The sequence below is a fragment of the Ambystoma mexicanum genome, chromosome 8, assembly GCF_040938575.1.
Source record: "Ambystoma mexicanum isolate Mex_15411 chromosome 8, UKY_AmexF1_1, whole genome shotgun sequence".
Taxonomy (NCBI): Eukaryota; Metazoa; Chordata; class Amphibia; order Caudata; family Ambystomatidae; genus Ambystoma; species Ambystoma mexicanum.
The window spans coordinates 1,485,699,834-1,485,726,981 of NC_090929.1; the positions used below are offsets into that span (position 1 = coordinate 1,485,699,834).

General features: G+C 45.7%; 1 protein-coding gene across 2 annotated transcripts in view; it reads right to left on the reverse strand.

Moving 5' to 3' along the window:
• Positions 1-27,148, reverse strand: part of SEMA4G (semaphorin 4G) — a 960,547-nt gene that overhangs the window by 173,727 nt on the left and 759,672 nt on the right. For both annotated transcript variants that reach the window (XM_069611666.1, XM_069611665.1), the window contains exon 12: positions 5,759-5,874. In XM_069611666.1, coding sequence (XP_069467767.1) covers positions 5,759-5,874 — 116 coding nt within the window. The remainder of the gene's footprint in view (positions 1-5,758; positions 5,875-27,148) is intronic.

Consider the following 27,148-nt stretch of genomic DNA (forward strand, 5'->3'; position numbering starts at 1 on the left):
ATATGATTCCTCCTGCACCTCCATTTGTTTGGGTTGAATGGCAGTAGATGATCTGTAAATTGTTGAAGGTGGAGATATATGGTGTGCAATCAGAGGAGGGGGAACAAAAGTAAAATACATTTTTTTCAGCTGGGGAAAGTGAGAATAATGGGCTGGAGAGGAGCTGTGTCTACTTGTCCCCACCTTTTTCAAAGTCTAAAAGTTGCGCAATATATCAAGGGAATAATGGGACTGTGTGGCAAGCCCCTCCCCCGAGCTGCAAAGAAAGTCTTGTTTGTGCTGGCTCACGTGCAATGGAAGACACAAAATTATTATTAACCCATTGTTAATGCAGCTCAAAAGACCTTCTGAAAATCATGCAGTGATTGGGTGAACATGAAGGAGGCCACAGGGATCAAGGGCATGCCTGTTAGACTACATAGTCCAGAATACAGAGTGTTTATCAAAATATACTGTTTTAAATAAAAAACAAAAAAGTCTTGAACCCTGGTCTGCCAGAGTTCAAGGACCAGCATTCAACTACTATGCCACAATGGCTTAGTGCTTCATGGTGCATACATTTCATTTAATACGTCCAATTGTAAAAGGCTAAGTATAAAACCTTTGAGAATTCAAACAATAGTTTAATTACAGCATAATGGTTAAGGCCAGGGTTCTCGAAGGCAGCGTTCAGCATAAATGTGTTTTTATTTCATTTTTTCAGTTCCATAGTGTTGCTGAGAGATGGTGTAATACATATTCCATTCTGTTTTGTAATGTTGCAGTAATAAAATGCATTTCATGTTTACTACGTGTTAAATTCTGCAATGACGGTTTAATACATGTCCTATCCTGTTTAATAATGTTGCAGTAAATATATGTTCACCACATTTAATCTATATTACAAAATGCAAAGTGCCAGCAGGTTCATGCCAATTGCGACCTCTCACGCCAAAATATCCTTGCGCAGAGAGGTCCCTGCACCCAACTGGCTGCATCTATCTGGGCATGCCCTAACAGGAGCTGCGGTGAAACGGTCACGCCATAACGGCATGCGCTTAACTGGCTGTGATGAAATGTCCTGTCCCATTCTCCAAGCCCCTTGTTTTATGCCCGGTCTCTTGGTGACTGCTGTGATACATTGCACAACCTCAACTAACCAGATTTAAGCAACACGGAAATGGGGAAAAAATGACCGGCTGCAAGAATAACATATGCCCACATACTTGATATACCCATAGCAAAAATCAAAAGCCGGCACCCATTAATATATGCGCAGTGAGTGCTTAGCTTCAAAGTGAGGAAGGGGCCAGTCCCCTCAGGCTATGTCGCTCTAAGTGGTCTTATAATGTTGCCTCACTTATTAGGCACCATGTCCCTAGGGAATTGGCCTTTTCGTCATTTTGAAGCTAAGCATGGTCGGTCCGTGTTACTGGAGACCCGGGTCACCAGTGATTTTTCACCCTCGATGTCACCGTAGCTGTAAAAATATCTATTTTGTTATGGTGTATAAAAGATTGCAGGCTTTGAGAACTCCCAATGTGTTTAGTTAATGTACCTGTGTAATTACATTATTGGCTGAGCATCACACACTTTGGTTAAGCAGCGTGCTACAAGCCCCTTGTTTTATGGCCAGTCTCTTGGTGACTATTGTGATACATCGCACGACACTAACCACATTTAAGCAGCACAGAAATGGGTAAAAAAGACCGGCTGCAAGAATAACATATGCCCAGGTACTTTCTACACCCATAGCGAAAATCAAAAGCTGGCACCCATGAATATACGCACAGTAAGTGACCATATATTTTAAAGTTAAATATACAAATGTACTTCAATTGAATAAAGTGCGCAAGACAAAATAGCATTGGACTTTTAAAACAAAGTAATGAACACCAGAAAAATAACTTGAGAGGGGAAATCTGCCAATAAATACGCTGGCAAAGTATAAAAGGTGCTCACCTTTTAAACCCAGCAATCTGTAGTGAAATATTTCATGGAAAACAAAATCCCAATATGAAGCAAGTGCTTGTGGTCTTGTGGGTAAGTGTCTGCACTGGAAACATGACAACCTGAGTAAAATCCTGATATCCAAATACTGAGCAAGCTTACCAACCTAAAAAAAACCAAGGGGTTGTATCTGCCTTCTGAAAAAAAGTTACGCTGTCCACCAAGATGTGTTCTTTAGTGGTGCCCTGAAAAGCAGCCACAATCAGGGGAAAATAACTGCACCAGTGTCCAGGATTGCAAACTCTCTTGCCACATCGTGAGAAAATACTCAGGACTTACTTGCCCTCTCATCATTTCCCCTCCTCACCCCCATGTCCGGCTTTCAACAATACTCTGCTTTATAAAGTTAACTTGAAAAGTAGACATACCATAGTGTCACTCAAATATATAAATCCTTATAGAACCATGTTAGGCAAAAGTGTACAAAGTGGCATTATTTCCCCCATCTTCACTGTGAGACTACACATACTAGAATGCAATTCAGCAAAAGGCAAAATAATGGTCTTTGAGTGCAAAACCTTCAAGGACTGACAGTAGCATGGTTTAAAAAAAATAATGTGGGTGCCGTAGGTTGTGAGATATTTAAAACTAAGAAAACACACAGCCTTCAGGGCTGTGGACTGTCTGCCATCTATGCAGTAACCGCGACCGACACTGCTTAGTTTCAAAGCGAGGAAGGATCCAGCCCCATTAGGCCATGTTCTTCTTAGTCATCTTGTAAGGCAGGCTCAAATATTGTGGCTTTAGGGGGATAACCCCTTCGTTCCTTTGAAGGTAAGCCGGGTTCGTCCCAATTACTGCAGGGATGGGACACCCACTGTTTCTATTTTGTTTTTATTATTACTGACTGGGAGACTACAAATACCAGAATGCAATTCAGCAAAAGGGTAAAAAAATGGTCTCTGAGTGAAAAACTTACAAGGACTGACAGTAGCACAGTTTAAAAAATAATAATTCAGATGCCCATTTGGTCGCCCATCCATGCAGTAACAGGTACTGACGCTGCTTAGCTTCAAAGCAAGGAAAGGGCCGGCCCGTTCCTCCAAGTGGTTTTGTAAGTTTGGCTCATTTATCTGGCAACATGGCCTGAGGAGGCTGGCCCCTTCCTCATTTGTCATGGCCAGTGTTTTCACACCCGAGGTCACTATAGCTGTAGAAATATCTTTATAAAATAAAGAAATTTAAAAAAATGTAACCGAGGATACTGAACTACACATACCTGTGGTTATCCATAGTCCTTTGTAGCCGCGAATATCGGCAAAACGGGGTAGAAAAATGCTCTACTGCCCCCAGCACCTCACCAAGTATCCCTCTCATCTATGTCAGCTCTCCCCGCTCCCCAGATGGCCTCCTCACCTTCCCTGCCCTCTCCCTTTCCCCCCACAACACACGCCGTTTCTTTGATGCAGTTTGCTTTCAGATGTCGGCTAAGGCGGAGGGTACGGAAAGCTTTGTGCTGCAAACTCAGTCCCTAGACCCCCTTCAACTCCAAAATTTCACTTGGTGCCCTCTAGCCTCTCCCCCCACCTCTAGCCTGATGGCATTTCCATGTTTTTTTACCTGCAAATAGCTTTTTACTGTGTTTCATTTTCCCATATCCCCGGCTATAGCCACAAATATCTCTCACATCAAGAGAAAAACAAGATGGCAGTTGTTTCTTTTCTGAAAACCATAATCCTGCAATGCACCATGGGAGATAGCTCAATTTTTTGGGGCAAGAGGGCACCACCGCACAGAATAACCCCAAACCAAGCAAAGCACTTTTTTGATCGCTTCCTGCCCAAGTTGTTTCAGACCTGGTCCAAATCCGTCCAGGGTTTGGGCTGTGCACTTTGGCAAAAATGTACCATGTTCTTTGATGCTTAATAACGTCCTTATTTTTTAACTAATCCAATCACTCGTGCAATTTCGGTCAAATCTGTTACTCGAATCAAACGTTATTAGCAATAGAAATTTGAGGGGTTCCTATGTGTCTCTGACTCACCTTAACTATTTATCACCGCCCTATGATATATTTATATATATATGTATATATAAAGTCATGTATAAAATAGCACTGCCCTCATAGACAAAAGAATTTCCTGGAGAAAAAGGTTTGCATTTGAATTAGTTTCTATACCCACAATGCCTTGTTGTTGTGGCTCAGAACTGGAGGTGAACTTCTAGCGATGGCTACTAAGGGGCATTGTGGAATGTGTGACCTGGCTCAAATGAACCTTCCTACTTTATATTTCAGGTGAAGGTTTTTTTTTCAAACCTTTTTAAACCCACCATAACTTTCTTGGTGTGTATATATATATATGTATTTTGGAGTATCGAAATACACAGGCAACCCAAAAAATGGATTGCTAACAACTTTTGACTCGAATGACAGATTTGGGGGAGATTGTGTAAGTAAAATGTTTGTCACCCCTCATCCCCCTTTGACTGGAAATGTTGGGAAAGATCCATTACTAAATGAAGAAGTTATTAAATAAGTAATAAAAACACATTTTTGGCCTAGTCCCTATTCATATTCCCATAGAGAAAAAGTCAACATTTCTGCTCAGCGCAGGGGAAAAACTTCTGGACGGAATTGGACCAGGTACAAAACAATTTAGGCACATAGCATAGACTATTTCCACGAGGGGTCTGTGGTTATTGTGTCCAGTCGTTTTTAAAATATTTGACAGAGAAGGGGGTGCCCTTTTCTCCCAGAATAATAGCTATATCGCCCATGGTGCTTTGCAGGAGAGAGGCTTTTCAGAAATTGAAAGCTGTTGTGTATTTTTTGGTTCGATGCGAGAGATAACTGGGTTATTCCCGTAATAAGTGGAGAAGAGCAGTCACACTGTGATGTCCTCATGTTACTTTCAATGGGACATTCGGTGGCATCCATGCGCTCCTGTGCCACATGGAGCATGCACTCACAGCATTCCATGCTGGGTGTATCCTTTTTGCAAAGGATACTTTGCATGTGTAAGGATATACACAGCATGGAATGCTTGAGATGCAGTTAATATTCCAGCCCAGCCCCCTCCTTGTACAGGACAATGATTGGCACCAATTATCCAAATTTAAAAAACTGTCTGGGCTTAAACACTTTGTTAGGCGGTCCTTCTCGCTGCCCCATTATCGGGATCTCAAGTCATAGGAGGGGCCATTACACATCCTTCACCGTAGACTTCACCGTAACTCTCTTTGAACATGTCCTTCTTCATCCTTAACCACCATCTCTGTTTGCAAGGAAAGTACTATCTTAAAACTGCCAAATACCCCTCTGTGGCCTTTCGAGTCCACTACTTTGCACTTGTAGCCCCTCTTTCTTAAAGAAGCATCCCCTCAATGGGTGCTTTTAACATGTATTTAATGTGTCACATCTTTTTCACATACTCAACAAAACATGCTGGGGTTCGGAACAATTGCAAGAGTGCTGCTAACTGTTGAACTGGGGCACTGCATGGTTCGTCTTGCACAGTTGTAGACCCATGCTATGTTTGACTAATGTTCTTGATCATTATAAATAAATGTGTCATGGTCTACATCTGGACCACTCTATAAATGATCATATTTGCTTTATCTGTAAATATGTAGCAGTGTTTATGATCGAAATCTTATCTCACAACTTCTTGCTGCCACAACTCTGTTAATCTATTTCTACACACATTTCATGTTCTTATGTACCACGTGTTGTGCTTTCCACAGATATTCTTGCACAGACACTTTTAGAATCCAATAAATATATATACATGTATATACTATGTGTCTTTTCTGTGGCATTATTTCCTACCTGTGCCCTGGAGATGATAAGATTTTCCACCGGCTGCGGGTCCTTGAAGGCTTGGATCTCTTCGATGATGTGCACCATAGAGTTGACCACCAGCGCTCTGTGAATCCAGCCATCACCTGGCCAATCACAAGGCAAAAGCATCAGATCATATGAGACAATCAAGGGGAGCGTGATACATGGAAAGCATCTGTGGATGGTCAGATTATAAACTCATACCATTATCACTAACTACTTCCTGTCATCTACAAAAAAAAAAGTGTACGGATAGGGGAGGCTTCACAACATAAGAGAAATACAAGATAAATGAGGAAGAAACATGGATTGCTGACAAGATCTGAAATCTACCCAAGGACATTTAATAGATTCCACGTCATTGGAAATTACGCGCATCAGGTGAGTGATGAAGACTCGGCATGTGTGGAATTGTGTAAATTGACTTGACATTTCACACGCGGTTCCAAGCCTCTCTCGTCTGAATCCGTGCAATCATCCTCACCCTTTTGGGATGTGTACAATGGCCTTAATCTAATTAACTGGTGCACGATTAGGTGTTCTCGTCAATGAAACCACAATCGCATCCATTTCTGGGCAAGGAGGCAATGGACAGATTTATTATGCTATATGAAGGAAGTTTAGCATGGTGTCCAAAGCATAGATTGAACATGACGGCTGAATGAAGGATTGAAAATAGCATCTAGTTAACTATCTGAGAACGAATTAAAAAAGGGAGTGTAAAAGGAGAGATCTGGCATAAGAGATAGAGTATGGGGTCTGCTAGAACCTAATGTTTGAAGGCAAGATTGGGCATGCAGTCCCAGGAACAGATTAAAAATGGAGACTGCACAGCCAGCTGAGAATGGAGTCAGAATAACATCCCATACACAAAAGTTGAAGGACAGATGATTTTTTAACCGTTAGCACAAAGACTGCAGAAAAGGTTGGGTGGACGAACTAGAGTCTGAAGGATTCACAAAGCACAGCGGTTGTGGGAAAGCTGGAGGTTGATGTTTGAAGGTCTAGCTTTGCTGGTGATGCGGAACCGGCCGGTGCGGTGATCTGGCATTATGTCATTGCCCGCAATGGTGCTTAGGTTTCTAGTTCTCATTCCCCACTGTGTAATGCAGCCTCCCAGGAGCACAGCCACACTATAAACTAGGTTTAAAGGATTGAGTATGGAATTTCATGGAAAGATTGGGCATGATGTCTGAACCAACACTGAATACAATGGATACAGTGAACATCTACTGTTAGCACATGGAGATGAATATTGACCTCGTCTCAGCCAATCGGAATGTTTAGAGAGCGGTCAATAACTACTGGTATATAATGCATTCATAAAATGCTCACTTCCAGACAGTGAAAAAATAATTTTGGGGCAAGATATTTTTCAAAGGTACACTACCTCTATGGGATGATATGTATTTCACTGCAACATTCAAGCTAAAACGTGGGAAAACGCATGTTCGCATTTAACCTTTCCCAGTTTAACCAAAGCCTTGTACTATTCTGGTGCATCCATGTCGCAGTCCCCTGTATTGCAAGAATGCAAGACGTGGGCATCTACAGCTGCGAACCCGAGAACATTGGTCCCCCAAACACAAGAAGCACTCTGCTCTTCATGCCGCCATTGCGTAAGGTTATTTATTTTTGCATTTAATGTGCTTTTTAAATCTTATACACAATCTTATTACATAATATAATAAACATAGTAACTAAATTCTAAACCCACATTATTACAAACGATTACAGGACACCTCAAATAAAATCATTTAGATTAATACACCTTGTACAAGAAAGTTCTGTAGCGATTCATAATCATTAAATAACATCACATAAAAGAATCACTTTAAAATTCGTTTCCATATAAAATAAGCAGCACCAATGTATACCAGGGATGCGCCGCATAGAAAGCCAACCAGAATTGATCCGAGACAATCATATCTAACTTGCTCACCACATCATTATAGCCCCTATAATAAAAACAAACTAATTTGGGCACGTGGTGAATGTGTGTTTTGCTGTTTCAACATGTTCACAATAGCGACATATCCCATTTTCATATGGAATAGATCTCCATCCCACAGTATACCTATTACAAGGAAGTATATTAAAACGAAGAAACATCATAAATGCTTTAAAATCATAGTTCCCATATTTCAATAAATAATCGCATAGTTTTCCTAGGTCAAAATTTTGCACAGTGTAAAGTGCATATCGTTTTTTAGAGCTCAAGTAATCCAATGAGGTGATCATATCCCATTCAGCAGCTTTCCTTTTCATTTGGGTGTTAAAACATGGATCCACGTTATTATATACCCGGGCGTTTAAGTTAATGTTCTGAAAAAAATAATTCACAGTACACTGCAGTTTTCCCCATCAAAATGTTCTTACAACCTAAACGTGCTGCGTTGGCTTTCATTCCAAAAAGATTCTCTTGGTCTGTTGTTTGCATTATATTATTATATAACTTAATGCATCATATTGTTCTGAAAGTAGAAAGTGGTACCAAGCCCAGCTCACACCTAATAGCTTCTACCGGAACCACACTGGGGACCTTAAGTGCAGCTCTTCATAGCCTTCCTTCAAGTCTATCGACTCAAGTAACACATTTCTCTTCAGGAATCTGCAATACATAGAGTGCTCCTGGTAGAATACTATATTTATAGATTTCAGAAAACCCCTCAAGAGTATCCACCCCTCTTCGCAAGGTATCTTCTGATGACGTTCCACTTATTCGTCATCTTACCGGATAATATGTTCTCATACAGCAGAATAGAGGGGTGACTAGCAATAGACAGTCCCAAATAAGGATAAGAATCCACTACCTCCAAAAGTTAATTGTTCATCATCCACGAAAATTATTTTCTTTTTTTCCTGAACGGGGCACGGAACATCACAACCTTTGTCTTTTTTGTATTGATAACAAGATCATTCATTGTGGCATAATTACACAGGGCGTCCAACAGTCTTTGTAGATAAATGGGACTTTTGTCCATGATGACAGTGTCATCCTCGTATGTTAACCATCTGATTCCCACTCCACCAAGTTTAGGAGGAAAGCTATTAATTTCGATCCAACTGGCGTTCATGCCAGCCACATATAAATTGTATAGGGCAGGAGTGATCACACAGCCCGGTTTTAAATATTCATTTGTATGTACAGGAACCGTAAGAGATCCACTCCTGTCCATACAAATAGAGTGGGAGAATACATTGCCTTAACAAAGTGTAACATCAAAGTGCAGATACCCCATCCCTGTAGTATGTTCCAGAGTCTTTCCTGGTTGACACTGTCAAAAGCCCCGCTCTAATCTACAAAGCACATATATAGACTGCTTTCTGGTCATCTAGAGGTAACAGATATAAAATAACTAAGTGTGAACATATTATCAAGTGCTGTATCCTGACATGAATCCAGTTTTCTTGTAAGGATTAATATTATCCTCCCTTATCCATATATTAATAATTTTCAGCAATAAGGTGCTAAAAATCTTACAGCATGTATCGGACATAGCAAGTAATCTATAATTAGAGCGGTAGGGGGTTATACCTTTTCTATGTATAGAAATTAAGATATTTTTCCAGCTCTCTGGAATTTCACAGCTTTCCCCCAAGAGAGGTAAACAATTTAGATAGCAAGGTTGGACACTTCGATGAGTTTTGCTTAATTAGAGCATTTGCAAGACCACCTGGTTCTGCAGCTCGGGATGGTTTAAGTCTCATTATTACTCTCACAGTGTCCTCCAAATGAAAAGGTGAAAGTCTCAAGGGCCCATGCACATAAACTGGTATACGTCTCTAAGAAGTCACACTACCAGCTGCACTTCCTCAGAGGTATTCTTCCTTCCTCTCTTTCCCCCAGAATCTCACTGTCTGCAGAGCTCTGGTTCTCTCTAGGCTGGACTACTGTAATAGCCTCTTTCTAAATCTGCCTGCCTCTACTTTCCACCCTCTGCAACTCATCCAAAACAGGACTGCAAGACTTGTCCTTGGCCTCATGCCCAGGGATCCTATCTCTCCAGGACTGAAATCCCTGCACTGGCTCACAGTGGCTGTGAGGATTAAGTTCAAAACCCTCTGCATTGTCCACAAGGCCTTTGGGGCCCCAATACCTTCAACTCTCTCTTCGTAAATATCTTCCTTCTCAAGCTCTTCGCTCATCTGCCTCCAACTCCCTCAGGGTCAGTCGCTTCTCCAAGCAACGAGTCGGTGGTAGATCTCTTTCTTTAGCTGTGCCCTCCCTCTGGAACAGCCTCCCTGCCTCTCTGAAACTTGAGGAGAACCATCTCCAGTTCCGGAAGCACCTCAATACCTTCCTCTTTGTTCTGCTTTCCCTCTTCCTCTCCCCTGCTGAACTCCTGGCTGAAACCGAAACAGCACTGGTTACCTGGCAACCCTTGCACTCGGGGGCTGTTTCTGTATCGCTACAGTCCCCTACCAGCACTTGACACTTGATGTCTGCACTTTTTATTTATTGGTTTTTATTTATATTTACTGCTGATCCCATGTACTGCACTGACCCTCCTCTTTCCCCTCACACTTTTCCCCTCCCTCTCCCCCTCCCCTGCACCTGCGCAATCTCAATATCACCTGGCCTAGTAAGATCGTTGTCTCGGTCTTCCCTTTGTTCCCCCTCCCTGCCTCGTCACGCCTTGAAACACTTGTGTATAGGAGCGTTATAAATGCCATATCATATCATAGAGTAACATTCAACATTTTCGTCAAAGTAATAACCACAAACGTACTCAACCCATTATTCTGCAGTAATAGTATTAACTTCATTGAGAAAGTCAACCGCAAGGTATTGCCTATAAAGATACCAAAACCGCCTTGAGTCATTGGTTTTAAAAAATGTTAAAATCTTTCTCCAATTGGCATTATAAGTATCACATTTATATAAATGAAGCCAATTCTTATACTGTGTACAAGGATAGACACTGCACTCCTTTTCTCCAGATCACTCATTGAATAAGTTTGTTTAATCATTTGAATGCTTTTACCCAATAGGTTTTTCCTCACATAAATGGTTCTATCATAATTATTATCATGTTTTTTTCCCTACTGTTGCTCAATATGACATTTGGGATGAGTCATAAGAATAGTATCCAGCATTTTACAAATATCCATTACACTAATCCATGTCAGATCATGGGGTTCCAATTCCAATTATTAAAATATCCTGTCAAATCTATCAATGTTCTTATCAGACCACGTTATCCTATTACCTCCAGCATTGACCTGTAGACTCATATCTTTCAGCTTTTGAGGCTGTTGCGTCTTACCATGGAGGATACGTTTCAGAATTTTGAGGTTGATAAGGTTGGTAGATTCATGAGCCATATTCGTCATTATATTACATACTCCCTCACTTGCAAAAATATAATCAATTCAGAATTTTGCAGTGCCATTACACCAGGTGTCCCAATTTCCTGCACCATTGGGATGAGAAGGATTGAGAAACCTCAATCCAAAATTTCAGAGAGTCTCAAGCCATCTTACACCATTTCTGAATTGGATCCGACTCTTGATGTATTTAATCGGATCAATAGGGCAGATCAACACAAATGAACCACAAACATCCTGCCAAAAATCCATACTAATGGAGGCCGACTGGCAGTAGGAATTAAACTCCCCTATTACCATCAATTGGGATTTTTTAGAGAGTCATCCATCAACCTCTCCGTCGTATCTTCTACTAACTTCACAATAGCCTCAATATGTGCATCCCCAGGAGGGGAATACGCATTAATAAGCAGCAACTCCACAATGGTGCCCAAACCAGAAATAATACCACTTAAAACATAAGGTGACTTTCCACGGTTACAATACTCGTAGAGCACGCGGGTATTATTAACCAATATACATAATCCTCTTGTGGGACGCCCCACACCAGAGTGGGTGAATGGCGGGGTTAGTTAGGATCTTAAAACCATCTATCAGTATCCTACCGGCACTCACCCAGGTTTCTTGAAGTGCAAAAATGTCACAATTGGAGATGAGGTTATGTCAATGCCTCGCTCCACATTAAATGCTACAAACCCTATGCCCTGGGGTTAAGTCCACCCTCATGTACACCTCATAACACCAGTACGCAATGATTTGCTTTCCAGAAAGGTGTGAGAGGCATGAATTATTTACAATTGCAAATTTCCAGTAATGCAGAAATGACACTTAGGATAAAGGTCTACTGTTATCTTACAATTAAGCTTTTTATTCTCTTACAGGGACACATTCATTTTCCATCTCATGATCTCTTTCAAGTACTCTTCAGACTTTTCTGGTCTTCTAGCCCTTCATAAATGTTCAGAGCCCCCTTTCTAGGTCTCCCAAAGCTCAGACCCACACTGGGTCCCCTAGTCCTTGGCCCCCCTATCAAACCTAGGGTGCTGTGTCACCTTTGCCAACTAGAACCACACAGCAATACACACAAATAACACTAGCTCATAACTACTATTTGACAGAATAGAACTGCTTAGTCGTAGTCTGTCAAAATGGACATGTGTTGTTATATTCTTGTACTGGGTCAGCACATCCTGAGTTCACCTCCAGAGGCTCAACTCCCCCTAGGAAATCCGTCTCTTTCTCTCTCCCTCCCTCTCCCACTCCCTCTCGCTCTGGGGTCTGGAAGGAATTCTGAAGCGATTAATGGCACGGCGATGCATCTCATTTGACTAGCGGACACTCCCTTGTACAGGGCCATGTTCCAGATTTCTGAGCTGTGTGCAGGGTCTCCTGCAGCAATCATCTGGAAGTTATGCAACACGTGCCTCACCGCCTGTCCCAATTCCATAGAAGATCAATCGTCTGATCATCCATCCATCCGCACACCCAGTACCACCAGCAGGCATCCATTAGCCAATGCTGTCTTCCTGCATGCCAACTGTCGTGTCCTCCATCCCTCCTGCTCCCTGGCTGCCCTTTCTTTAGGCACTCCCAGGAAACACACAGCATGTGCAGAAGCACCCCATGTTTAAACAGTGGTGTGAACACCAAATGGCGACACAATGTCCTAACTGCCTAGGAAGTGAAACAGTAATTTCATCAACCGCCGATAATCTTCCAGCTTAGTCCTCATTGAAACACGCTCTCACAATGTAAGCCAATGGTATCGCGCCCTTACATGGCTCAGAAGAGTGAACATTATGTTGAGGGCGTCAAGGTTGGTCCAAACTGTTACCGCACACACTTGATGTCAAATAGTATGTGTGCACTTACAGTAGCCATAAAAAACAGTGAACTTTGTTTTTGATGGGTTTCCGAGGCTATCTACTACCCAAAACCCAATTTCACATTCTGCGGACATTGCGCTAAGTCTGCGAGTCCGTTCTGGAGCAAATTCCGATCTGTTCCATCCCAGCTTCTCCACTTTGGGCTTGACAACATGTGCTTTGTGGTTGTTGAGGGCCCGCGGGCACTCCAGTGTAGACCTTTTGCACTAGTGCTTATATTGTAGGTCTGTAGCCTCAAAGACTCCACCCCTGCACTTCACACACAGTGCCGTATGGGGGCCTAATTGCGCTTAATAACCTAATGTGGTGACAATCTTGTAACACACACACACAGCCTCCACATACGTGTACCCTGAGCCGTTAGGCAACTGCACTCTTAGACAAGGGTACAGTGCTGTGAATGCTCACTATGACAATTGTGCATTATACGATAGCCAGTTGCTTTAGTGGTGCCCAATACATGCGGGCAGAGACCCACAATCTAAATTCAGTTCTGGTTCTAGCAATCAATTCACTGACACGACCAAAAACACAGCACTCCTCATCCAGCAAATAACCTTTAAAGATGATGTTGCATTACTCTTCATCTTTGCCAAAGCAACTGCTATTTTCCAGCTGTGCAATGCACAACATATCATGTACTGTTCACATTGCAGTCTATGAAGTTACCAGGCAACACTAACAGTTCAAGGGCCAAATCATTGGTAGTTGGGCGTTGAAAAAACGGATGCCACATAACATATGATTCTGGCATATGCTCGTCACACTCCATTCATATTAAATAATTTGGTTCTGCATGCAGGCACCACTTAACACATTTTTGGTTGTAGTTTGTCTTCCTGTGTGAGAGAGGGTATGCCCAGACCTGGGTCCCTTGCTCGCTGCGCCATAGGAAACCAAGCTGCACCTCACTGAGGAGGCCCAACAAGGCCGAAACATGTCGGGAGTTGCTTGTGTTTCCGTGCAGGGGGGACCTGGACTAGCAGGTTGGGCTGGGCTACTATCACTTGTGGCAATACCGGACTGATTTGCCCCTTTTAGCAATGGCGCAGACGGGCTAAAAAACGATGGTGAAGAACGTTGTCCAGAGCAATGCCAGTGGTGCTGATTTATTCAAAACATTCCATCCATTACTTTTTTGGATATAGTAACATGTAGACTTTGTGCTAATTTTCTATTTCTGACTATCCACATTGACCTCAATGATTGCCTGTTACCCCAGTACCTTTGGGACAAAACGTGAAACGTGGTGCTGTGTGATAGAGGCAAAAGCCAGAAAAGTGCAAATATAAAAATAGCAATATGCATCTACACTGCCCTTCCGGTTTGGTGAACATGTCTAACACAAAGAGGGGGTAATCTCAGGGACTGAAAAACATCAAAAGACAGAATGTCCAATCAGTGGAGATTGCACCCTGCAATGATAAAAGAAACCTTGACCATGCCATTCTGTGTTGCCTATTAAAGGCAATAGGCATCAGGGTTACTGCACATAAATAGTTCTCATCATATCTAAAAAACATATCTAAAAAACAGTCAGCACAGGGCATTTCCAGTGATAATGTCACTTCCACACACTCTTCCTTGCAACATAGCACTCCACCCATCGGGATCCTATCTGTGGTCCATGTTATATCAAGTTTATGTCGATCCAGTGCTTGTACTTTTTAAAACTTTTGGATTTGATTCTTCATTCCTTTTCTCTCGCTCTGGGCCTATGCCTTGGAAATGGCTGTAAATGCTGCCGTCACTTCTTGGTTGGATTATGGCAACTCACTCTATTCGAGTCTTCCAAAATATTCCCTTCCGCTTCTCAAAAGGATTCAAAATGCTGCAGCCTCCGTGGTTGTAGGGATCAGCGCAAGACACACTGTGTCCCTCTCTTCTAAGAGTGAGTGGAAAGGACGGTGAAGGTGTGCCGATGAGGATGATCTCATCTTGCTGGCATTCAGACAAAGATCATTGGCGGCACACCAATCTTAAATGGCAGTTAGGCAATCAGAGATGAGAGAGGGAGAGGAGGTGGCAGAGGGCAGCCTGAAAATGAGTTGAGTGTCATCAGCGTAGCACTGGAAATTTGAGCAGAATGTGGCAATGCAGTGGGCGAGAGTTGCCAGGTATTGGTTGAAAAGCCAGGGCGAGAGGTTAGACCCCTGGTGAACAGAGGAAGATAGATGAAAGGAAGGACCCAAGTTGGACCAGGGAGGGTCGATCTGAGAGGAAAGAGGTCAGCCAGGCCAGAGCCTGATCAGTGATACCCAGGTTTTCACAGACGGTTGAGCAGGATGGTATGGTTGACCGTGTCGAAGGCAGAAGAGAGATCGCGGAGGAGGAGGACAGAGGGAATGTTAGAGTCAAGGTTGGAGAGCAGTTCTTCACGGATGTTCAGTAGAGCAGTTTGTGCTTCTGGCAGCTCTGAAGCCAGACTGGTGGCCATGGAGACAGCCAACAGAATTGCAATGAACGTTAAGGTGAGAGATTGCCAACTTTTCCAGGAGTTTGCACAGAAAAGGAGTAATGGAAATTGGGCGATAGTTAGCTGGACAAGAAGGATCATCTGTGGGTTTCTTGAGAAGAGGATGCACAAAGGAGTGCTTCAGAGGGGAGTGGAAGTGTCCCGAGGCAAAGGAGTGGTTGCAAAAATCAGGCAGGGCCGGAGCGAGGGTGTCAATGTGGTCCTTGATGGTTTTAGAGGAACAGGGATGAACCTGTTTTGACCAGGCTTTCATAGATCGGACTTGTCTAGTGACCTTGTCAGGGGAGAAAAGAGGAAAGGACGAATAGGATGGTGGGGGGGGGGTGGCTAAAGGAGGGTCAGCAAGCACAGATGGAGAGGGGAGAGAAGGGGTGTGGGTGGAGAGGGTGGACAGGATGTCCTGGGTTTTTTAAATGAATTGAGAGGCAAGAGCATTGCAAAGAGCCTGGGAGGCAACAGGAGGGCTAGAGACTGCAGCAGGGTTGTCCAGCTCCTTGCAGATTTTAAAGAGTTCAGCCGAGTTGTTAGATGCAGCAGAGACACGAGCTTGAATGTGGACTCTCTTCTTGTTGAGGACAGAGAGTCGGTATTGCCTTTATAACAGGCAACAGGCCAGTTTGTCTGAGGATGAACAGGAAATCCTCCATTTCCTCTCAGCCGCCCTACACTTACATTTAGGTGTAGATAGGTCAGAGTCATACCAGGAATTGCACTTTGCTTTGGACTTCAAACGTATCCTCATGACAGGGGCAAGAGCATCAAGTGTATCAGAAATTGAAGACTAGAGCAGAGACCGGGCTGTGTCAGGATGTGAGACAGCCAAAGGTGGAGGGAGGGGGGGGAGTGGTGGCAAAAGCCTCAACTGACACATGCTTCATGGGCCCGATGTCCGAGAAGGTAGGTGGCAGTGTTGGCGTAGGCTTGGCTTGGGGGAAGAGAGGGAGAGATGAGAGGAGGGAGTGATTGCTCCAGGAAAGAGGAGTGGTCAGAGGGATGGAGATGGGGAGGTCAGAGGAGATCAAGACATTGAGTGTGTGCCCTGCAGAGTGAGTCGGGCCAGAGGGGAGGATGGACCGTGAGAGGAAGTCGCAGAGGTCTAGGAAGAGTACAGAGGAGGAGCAAGGAGAGTCTAAATGTATATTGAGGTTACCGAGGAGGAGGAGTTGAGTGGTAGAGGCCAGGAGGGAGGAGGAGAGTTCTGCCCACTCAGAGAGAAATTAGGTGATTTGACCAGGAGGCCGGTAGATGGTAAATACAGTAAGAGAATGGTTAGGCGAGAGAGAAAGCCTACAGACAAGGCCTTCAAAAGAGTAGGTCTGAGTGGGAATGATAGAGGCAGGAATCCACTCAGGAAAGATCAGGGCTACCCCCCCCCACCGGACGTATCTTGGTGCTGAGAGGATCTTGTAGCCATCAGGGAGGAGAGGCTGTTGGAATATTAGAAGTTGCACTGTACATGACCCAGTTGCATTCCTTTCATTTAGATTTCACTGGTATCCTCCAGGGCAGCTGTCGGTGTCATGTCATTGCTCGGTGACTGCCCTTGCAGCAGCGACCGCACAGATAGACGTTACATGTGAAATAAACCCAACACACTCATGTAAACAAAAAACAGATTCCACAAAACATGACTTACACCCTCACCCGGGAGAAAAAACAGACACAGTGGAAAAGAAAACCATAACAAACATGAAAGACCAGATACAAAATGCTTCATTATAAAGACTCAAGAGGCCAGACGGCCCTCTGCCATTTAAGGTAATTAGCAGTTAGATGAAACAGGCGCTGCGGTGTGTGCAATTTGGGTAAATGAGTAGAGCATTGCAGCAGCCAAGGCCTACATTTTCTAAATGGAGGCAACGCACCCTGTCTTGGAATACGGCGAGGGCTGCTTGTTTGGGGACACTGGCTTACAGGCCCATGAGCCTTGGTTTACAGAATAGAAGGCAGTGTCCCACCGGACACAGGCAGCCTTCTCCTGGATATCCCAGGGGAGCATGGCCACAGGCAGCCTTCTCCTGTATATCCCAGGGGAACATGGCCACAGGCAGCCTGCTCCTGGATATCCCAGGGGAACATGGCCACAGGCAGCCTTCTCCTGGTTATCCCAGGGGAACATGGCCACTGGATATCCCAGAGGAACATGGTCACAGGCAGTCCCAGGGGAACATGGTCACAGGCAGCCTGCTCCTGGATATCCCAGGGGAACATGGCTGCCAAGTAGACATACACCTCTACATAGACCCTAATGTGGCTGCCACAGGCACTCTACCCCGGATTGAGCCTTCCCTGAATTCAAGATGAACTCATAAAATATATTGGGCCTCATTACACGGAAGGCGGTAATGGTTAACGGCCACCGTTAATGGTAACGGTGACCGTTAACCATTACCGCCTTACTACGAGGTCCCTTAGCGGGTAGGTGCTTTAACGCCTGCTTTTTGCAGGCGGTAAAAACCAACCCGCTAAGGGACCTCGGAGCTAATTACGGCACCGCAAAATTGCGGTGCCGTAATTAGCGCCTTCCCCATTCCCATAGAGCCCTATGGGGCAGAAATGGGAATGGGGAAGGGTAATGGCGGAAGGGGGATTTACCGCCCCGCCAACCTTGGAATGGGGCGGTAAATCCCCTTTCCGCCAAGGCGGTGCCGGTAATTTACCGGCATGGTCCAGGGTGCTAATAGCACCCTGGATCACCACCTTCCGTGTAATGAGGCCCATTGAATCATTTAAATGATTTCATTCAATATATTTTATGACTTTATGTGGAATTTAGGGAATCCGAAGTAGAGTGCCTTTGGCAGCCGCATTAGAAGTAATGGGGTATATAGAAGTCTATTGATAAGTATTCCCATAGCCAGATATCTTACCCAGGAGCACCAAAAGTTATTCATGATATACAAAATCATCTTTTTAAGATGAATTCCTTTTTTTCATATAAAAAACTCATTGTTCCTCCCAACACCAATGATTATTATACCAAGTAGCCAAATGCCATATCTGACTTTCTGATTCGCAAAATGAGATTTGTAGGCCAATACGTAGAATGGTAATAATGAAACTACAAGTTTCAGAATCCAAAGTGAACAATCAGCACTGGTTCAAGGAGTCATGGGAAATGGACCAGTCAATACCGTAAACAGAAGCGGGTTTGTCTCAAATGCATTCCATGAGTGCTAGGCAGTTTGCAGAGGTGTAATGTGGGCAAGTAACTTCATACTGTAAGAGCATCCCATGTTTTGGGACTTTCAATTGTTACATACAACACTCCTGTGGCCTTTGTGCCGTGTGCAATGCCTGAGCATGCACACTGCTGAGATGCACAAACGAGCACAGTCTGAGGGATTGCATTCTGACATCATTTGCATCAGCATGCATAGCCACGTGCAATGCAATGGCAGGGGTGCCATGCATGTCTGTAGGTATTGCATTGCATGCCACAAAGACAGAAATCGTTAGTGAAAAATGTTCAGACAAAACCAATTTTCACCAAAGATGTCCACCCCTGCATCCTGAGAAAGGCTATTGGCTCACCAAAGGCAGTAACTCCACTGCTATCAGCCTGCGGAAGAGACTACAAACCTCATGGGCAAAGAAAGCCAGTCTTACCTCATAGTAAACAAGTATTGGCAATGCCAACACTTGCGGCTTTTGTATAGGCAAGAGAAAGTCATTTGCTAGGCACTGCCGTAGTGGTATTAAATGGCCATGAATGGAAGCAGCTGCAAAATGGTGAGCGTGTCTGGGCATATAATAGCAGTGCTTGGTAAATGCCTAATACACACAAGCCAAAACTGTTTGCTTTGCCAATGCTTGCTTTTAACAGGACTTCAGTGATGGTCGCGCATAGTGCATATAAATCGAGTGGTTGAAGGCAGACCTGGTTAAGACATTTTTATTACACCAGCAACGTGTTTACAGCTCCAGTTAAGTCATTAACTCTAAGAAGACTGCATTAAAAAAAACACAAGCATGCACTTAGAGCACAACGTTTGAGAGGAAGGCCTGATTCAGCTAGCTCAAAGAGATCAAAGAGATCTCAGAAGGATGTCCCTGCTCTCAACCTTTAAGACCCTGCTCTTATGTCATTTCTCCCTAGCTGTACTCTAATGCAATAGTTTTAGCTTAAAGGTGTAAAGCTAAAGCGCTAACTAACAGCCAAAACTAAAAAGTAGTCACCAGCCTCCTGGATAGTGGAAGAGGCTCTTGCGGCCAATTGACTGATGTTGTTCCAGGGTAGAAGCAAAGTTGCCACTTGGTCCATGTCATTGTTATATCCTCCCTGCGTCCCGCTACGCGGTGACGCAGGGCGTCTAAATAAAAGCCCCGCGCCCGCGGAGAGGAGGCAGTTCCGGGGCAGAGCAACCAGCAACGTGTGTGTGTCCTTTATTAGCTCCTGGCGGAGCAGCGACACTGAGGCCTTCCGCCACGGCCTCTCACAGCCTGTCCCCCGGCCGTCGCAGTGCCGGGACAGATCACAACACTGGCGATGAGGGACACGAGACCCGAGACACGTGCACGACGCACCATCAGCGGTCTGCTGAAATAGCGAAACATGAAATACATGACATTTTTGGAAACCCGGTTGGGGGAGGGGGGGCACACTAAACCCCATCCACCCAAAAAAAAAAAAAACATTTCTCATCCATACTCTCGCTTCTTTGGGCGAAGGTGCCACCCCACTCTATGGCCATAAGGAACTGCCATTTTGGCCACTGAAACCCAGGGGTCAGAGGATACACGCGGCACGACACGGGAAGGCCCCACACGTGGCAGGTACGGAGAATTGGTTTCAACCAGGTTATTTTCAAGCACTGGGGAAAAGGTAGCGGACCAATCCACGCCCAGCAAGGAAATTCACACGCAAAGGAGTCTACAGACCCCTGCAACTGCGCACTGAGGTGAGGCAGAAGACCCTGTGAAAAGAAAGTGGAGCCCTGCCATGGCGACCGGCACATCCACCCCCAGGCCCGGCACGCCGTCCAGACTGCCTGCAAATCTATCGGTGTCCACACCGCAAGCCCGCTCACAAGGTGGCTCCTCTGTGATGATACATCCGTTTGACCCATTTACGGATTCATTGTCAGTTGGCCCCCAGATCGCACATGTTGCTCAATGTGGGAGATGAAGTGCTTGGCATTTTTAACTCGCTAACCATCGATGATGGACAGGACATTTACCAGCAAGCGAAGGATGCATTGACGGCCCATTTTCTCCCACAACTCAATCCCGATTACGAAACATTTATATTCTGTACCACCATTCAAGCAGAAGAGGAGACCCTAGATGCATACCATACTGACTCAGAAAACTGACAATACCCTGCGAGTTCACGGACATTGAGAAAGAAATTTGGAGACAGCTCATCAATGTCCAATCAGAGAAACTGAGAAGGGTGGTCCTGAGTGAAAAGGGCATTTCACCAACACGCATTCTTGAATTGGGTTGTCAGAGAGCTGGCACACGCCAGGGCAGCTCATGTGGGCACTACGTTTCAAAAACTACAGCCTGCCCTCACGACAGCCATGGTAGCCCAAGTCACTAAACGACAATCAACGAGGGATGACACTGGTGGAAACTACAAGCATTCCAGATGGCAGCCACGAATCCCGGGCCCACTTTGGCACTTTGGAATGCAGATGGTGTGGTGGACCGAGACATGGACGGTGGAACTGCCCGACATAAGGAACCACAGGCGGCGCATGTGGCAGGAAGGACCACTATGCCAAAGTGTGCCGGTCGTCGGGTGCCCAACAACAAACACCGAAAACTGCCCAAGAGAAGGGTGGGGGCAAGAAAAAGAAGCAGGCTAGTGCCCGACGAGTGGAGACAACAAATTCCTCGACCGAGGAAGAAGGGGATGAGACGACCGGGGTCCAACAGGAAGCTGTCAAGGAACAGTGGAAACATAGGAGAAAGGTCTACCGGGTGTCAGCCCTTAACCATGGACATGCCACGCCAAGCAAAGGACTCAGGAGACGACAATGCCAGGTTACAATTCAAAACCAGCAAATTTGGATGACCATAGACACGGGGGCATCCGTGAATGTCATGCCCATGAGCACATTTCAGAAGCTGCAGCCACAACCGAACCCGAAGGAAATAGACACTCTGCTATTTGCATATGGATGCAAGAAACCTTTACCCGTGGCCGGCAGATGCCGCACCACCCTCAGCCATGGCGAAACCATGTTACCGTCCAAGATTTACGTGGTCAACGCGGGCATCGAATGTCTCCTGAGCGGCGATGCGGCGGAAGATTTGGGTCTAGTGAGCTTCATCAGCGAAGTGAAGGACTCACAAGTCGTCGAGAAGCTCCTAGGAAAATATCCCAACCTACTAAAAGGGATAGGATGTTTAAAAGGAAAGTTGATCAAGCTCCGCTTTGACGAGTCAGTCCAGCCAAAAGCCGTAAGACACAGGAGGACCCCATTCCACATGCGAGAACAAGTGGAAAAAGAGCTCAGAGCGCTGGAGAAGGCTGGCATAATAGAAGAAGTAACAGGACCCACGCCATGGGTTTCCCGATGGTGGTCACAAAAAAAACAAAACAGCCTGGCAAAGTTCGAATCTGTATAGACATGCGTCTACCAAAAGCCGCCATCAAGCGGGAACGCCACATTACGCCGACACTGGACGAGATCGTGGCTGACCTCACAGGGTCAAAGATATTTTCCAAACTGGACCTAAAAGCAGGCCATCATCAGCTGAAGTTACACAGGGAATCCCGATACATAACCACTTTTTCAACAAAATTGGTCTGCAAAGATACAAGTGCCTGAGTTTTGGGATCTCCTCAGCTGCCGAGGTGTTTGAACAGACGATTCAAGAGGTCATCCGGGGCATACCGGGTGTCCTAAATGTGAGTGACGACATCCTGATCCATGCCAACGTCAGAGAAGAACACATGAAGAGACTGCATATGCTCCTTGGCAGACTAGAGGGGGCAGGACTAACCATTCACAGAGAGAAATGTGAATTCCTCAAAACCGAGATATCTTTCTTTGGCTACATGTTCAGCAGCACCGGCATTTCACCGGACCCCCAGAAGGTCGCAGATATCCAGGCCGCCAGTGCACCCACCACGCCGACCAAAGTGCGCAGTTTCTTGGGGATGGCCACGTACTGTGGGAGATTCATCTGAAATTTGGCCACACTGTCAGAACCCCTGCGAGAACTCACCAAGGTCAACACAAACTGGGAATGGGGGCAGGTCTGCCAGGAGGCTTTTGAAATCATCAAAGAGTCACTGTCAACAGACACCAAAATGGCGTACTATGACACCACGCTCCCAACGGAACTATATGTGGACGCCAGCCCCGTGGGCCTAGGGGCCAGCCTCACACAGGTGACAATAGAGGGCGAGCAAAGGCCCATTGCATATGCGTCAAGAGCTCTCACGATGACCGAGCAACGGTATTCCCACATTGAGAAGGAGGCGATAGCCATTCTATGGGGGTGTCGTCACTTCCATCTGTACCTATATGGCAGGAGGTTCACAACATATACAGACCACAAACCGCTACTGCCCATTTTCATGGGCACGTCCTTCCACCCGCCGGCCAGAATCGCCAAATGGCTATTACACCTCCAACAATACAACTTTGAACTGGCCTACCAGCCAGGAAGCGGAAATCCGGCAGATTTTCTCTCAAGGCACCCACGAGCGGCGACTCAACAGGAAATTCAGGTAGCAGAGGAGACATAGGACATATATGCCAGGTGGTGCACACCTTGAGACCATAGGCCGTCAGCATCGACATCGCAGAAGAAACAAAGACCTGTGCTGCAACCTGATAAAGGACACTATTATTTCAGGGGAATGGAAGTTATTCATGAAGACCACCCACAACAGGATGACGGAAGCAAAGGCGTTCCTCACAGGGATGTTCACCATACGGCAGGACCTATCCATCACAGAACAAGGGCTACTACTCAGGGGAAATCGGATCATCATCCCGCCAAGCCTCCAGGACAGAATAGTGGCAATAGCACATGAGGACCACCAAGGAATGGCACGCACAAAAGCTCGCATCTGACATCGAGTGTGGTTTCCGCAGATAGACGAGAAAGTCGAGAGACTGATAAACACCTGTTTACCATGCCAAATAACCGGAGCCCCACCTGAGCCAGAGGCGATTCAATCGGCGGCGCGAGGACTTGGCAGATGGGACGCAATAAGAATCAATTTTTGCACACTGCAAGAAGGCCTCTACCTCCTAGTGGCCATTGACGACCACTCCCGATACCCAGAAGTCGAAACTCCATGGCAGCGGAGGTGGTTATCCCTGCGATGGAAAAAATGTTTGCGATGCACGGATTGCCCACAAGAATCAAGAGTGACAATGGCCCACCATTCCAAGGGGAGGAGTTTAAGCAATACCTCCAAGAACTAAATATACGGTATCACCACATTATGCCAAGGTGGCCACAGGCGAATGGGGACGTGGAACGATTTATGAGGACACTCAACAAGGTCATCAGGCTATCAAGAGCCAATGCTAGTCCGTGGCAGATTGACCTATATCGGTTTTTACAAAACTATAGGGTCACACCGCACAGCACGACTGGCGTCCCGCCGGCGGACTTAATGTTTGGTACAGTCATAAGGTCTTCCATACCGCACCACCCCAGCAGAAGCCCGGACAAGATTGACAATGAGCGAACAGATGAAAGGAGAACTGAGCCAATGCGCACATGAGTGCCAAGAGGAGGGCGAAACAATCCAACCACCGGGTGGGAGACGAGGTGATCATGCTGCGAAATCCGAGAAGACAAGGAACCATGATAACAGTACAAAGAGGACACCGACAAGTGACACGAAATGCGTCGTGGCTCAAGGCCGTGCCAAGTAACCTATGGACCGATGGCGACTGTCCCCAAGAAGACGACGACCACCTGCCGAGTGATAGAGAACCTGAACACCCGCATGGTGGAGAAGAAGCGGATGACAGAACATGGGAGCTGTGGAATGGACCAGAAATGGGTGAGCCGGACACTGAAGGTGAGACACCAAATGAAACAGTGGGCCCCGGTACCAGGGGTGGGGATATGATTTGAGAGGTGCCACCAAACCGCCAGCTCGGCTCAAAGACTATGTGTGTTAATCAGCCCCACGAGGACTTTAATAATGGGAAGTGCCTTTTTTGTAGTATTACTATTTGCATATATATGTGACATGTTTTTGTTAATTGATTCAAGTTAAAATAAAGGAGGAATGTTATATCCCCCCAGCGTCCCGCTACGCGGTGACGCAGGGCGTCTAAATAAAAGGCCCGCTCCCGCGGAGAGGAGGCAGTTCCGGGGCAGAGCAACCAGCAACGTGTGTGTGTCCATTATTAGCTCCTGCCGGAGCTGCGACACTGAGGCCTATCGCCACGGCCTCTCACAGCCTGTCCCCCGGCCGTCGCAGTGCCGGGACAGATCACAACAGTCATCAGGGACACGTTTTAGCCAGTCTTGCCTTTACAGCCAACAATGTTTTGCTAGCTAGGTCTTGTAGTTTCAATCTTGCGATGGGCCTACAAGTCCCAGCATGCAAGGCAGGAATGGCTAAAATGTCAATATTTGATAGAAGAAGGGAACTGGATATCGTACGCAACTCTGGAACAGGTCAACAGATTAGTCTACCCGCACATATGTTTTCATTTTTAAAAAAAATTCTATAGTGCTTTCGCTTTTTTGTTATTCGTATTATGGTACTTGTATTGCCGAATTAACAATTTGGAAAGCAACACTACACATACCACAATGCAGTTCAAAACAGGTCTGTATTTACTTCCCAATAATTACACAGAAAAACTTGAGATTGTTGTCTTTGGGAGATACCGCGCAGCCTTTCTTCAAACGTGGCTCAGTGAAGCAATCTTTCTTCTGCTAGAGTGCGAAAGACAGGAAAACGGCCAGGCGCAGGCACAATCATTCGGAGCGGGAAGGAGCATGCGCATCTCTAGGGCTGACGCAGAGCTGCCCTTAGGGGGGGGCGAGCCGGGCGACCGCCCGGGGCGCCACGCCCCCCAAGGCACCTTTTGCACCTGCCACGCCAGCTCGGGGAGTCATTCAAGTGCTCCCCCGAGCTGGCGTTGTGGGAGAAGGCGCAGCAGGCGGCCTTTTACTGTAAAAGGTGCCCGCGGCGGTGGGTGCATTTAAATGCGCCCCTCCGCCGTGGACACTTTTCACAAGAAAAGGCGCCATTAGCGCCACCACCACGCCAGCTCCAGGGAGTCTTTCAAGGGCTCCCCCGAGCTGGCGTGGTGGCAGAAGGTGTGGCAGGCGCCACATTGTCATTGAATGAACCCGCGATGGCGGGCTCATTCAGTGACAATGAGGTGCTACGGCACCTATTTAACCTCCTCGCCGGAGCGAGGAAGTTAAAAAAAATAAAAAAAAAATAGAACAAAATTAAAGTTGCCCATCCTGGCCCCGCCCTCTTCCGCCCTGCCCCCAGTTAACCAGGGGGGCGCCAGTTCACCTGGGGCACTGCTGGCCTTAAGGCCGGCCCTGGGCTGACGCAAGCCTTTGAGACGAAACGATAGCTGCTAATGGCCGGCTCTATCCAGCTCTCAGTACCTGCACTTCTGATTTTAGGCCATGTTGAGGGCTGGGACTTCAACAAGCGTGAGGAGAGTACTGGCCGGTACTCAGTGACGTTGGCAAACGTCGCACACACATCAGCAGCCCAAAGTCTTTTCTACTCGGCGTTCCCACTTTGCCTGTGAAACGTCAAGCTGCAGAAAAACACAGCTGATGTCCTCAAGTTTCGCTTTGTGTCTACAAAGCATTACAATAAGGGCAATTAGAGGTTCTTAGCCCAGGAAGGGCTATTGTCCATTAAAAGGTGTGAATGGGGGCGATAATAAATGGAAGGTGTTGTGACGTCAGCACTGAGGCACAGGGCAGGTCACATGTGTGACCAGGTGACCCGCTTTAATAAAAGAGCTCAGCGGTCTCCTGCTGGGCAGTGGCAGCCGTCCACCAGTGTGCGAGTGATTATTGCAGCCCCGGCTGCGTGATGGGCTCATCCGGCCGCCCGGCCTCCCAGGCATCCTCCTGCCGGCCCCCTAACAGAAGGGAAGCATAAGGTTGCCTGATGTGTGAAGACTCTAGAAGTTGACATGACATTGTCTTACATTTTTATTCACTGTGAATAGTTTTAAAAACGTACACACTTTTGTGGGTTTTTACTGTGATATTCTAGTCCGGATGTGTAAAAAATAAAGCTATAGTCCTATTTTTGCTCCACATGTTTCTAAAACAATTTATGTATTGCCGGGTTAGTGTTTTGTGTATTTATAAATGCATTACTATAACATTATTTATTATTTTCAAACTTTAACAAATGTTTACATTAACAATAGATGGGAAATATGTGGCCAAATTATTAAATCACCAACTGGGCCCACATCTTACTTTCACCAGTTAAGCAAAGTGTGTGATCCTGGGCAAATCATTTATTCTCACCGTGGCTTATCTGCAAACATTGTAAGTCCTGAGAACAAAATGCTCCCTAACGCTGGGCCAGATTTCAGGGGTCATTTTCTAATCTCCCACAGTGGGAAATGAAGAGTCAAAACCATATATAAAAGAGTACGCATAATTGTTTACCTCATTTGTCACTCCAAGGGATTTGCAAGGTTTTGACTGGCTTGGGTAGGTACCCAGAACAAAATGTACGTGGCCACCACC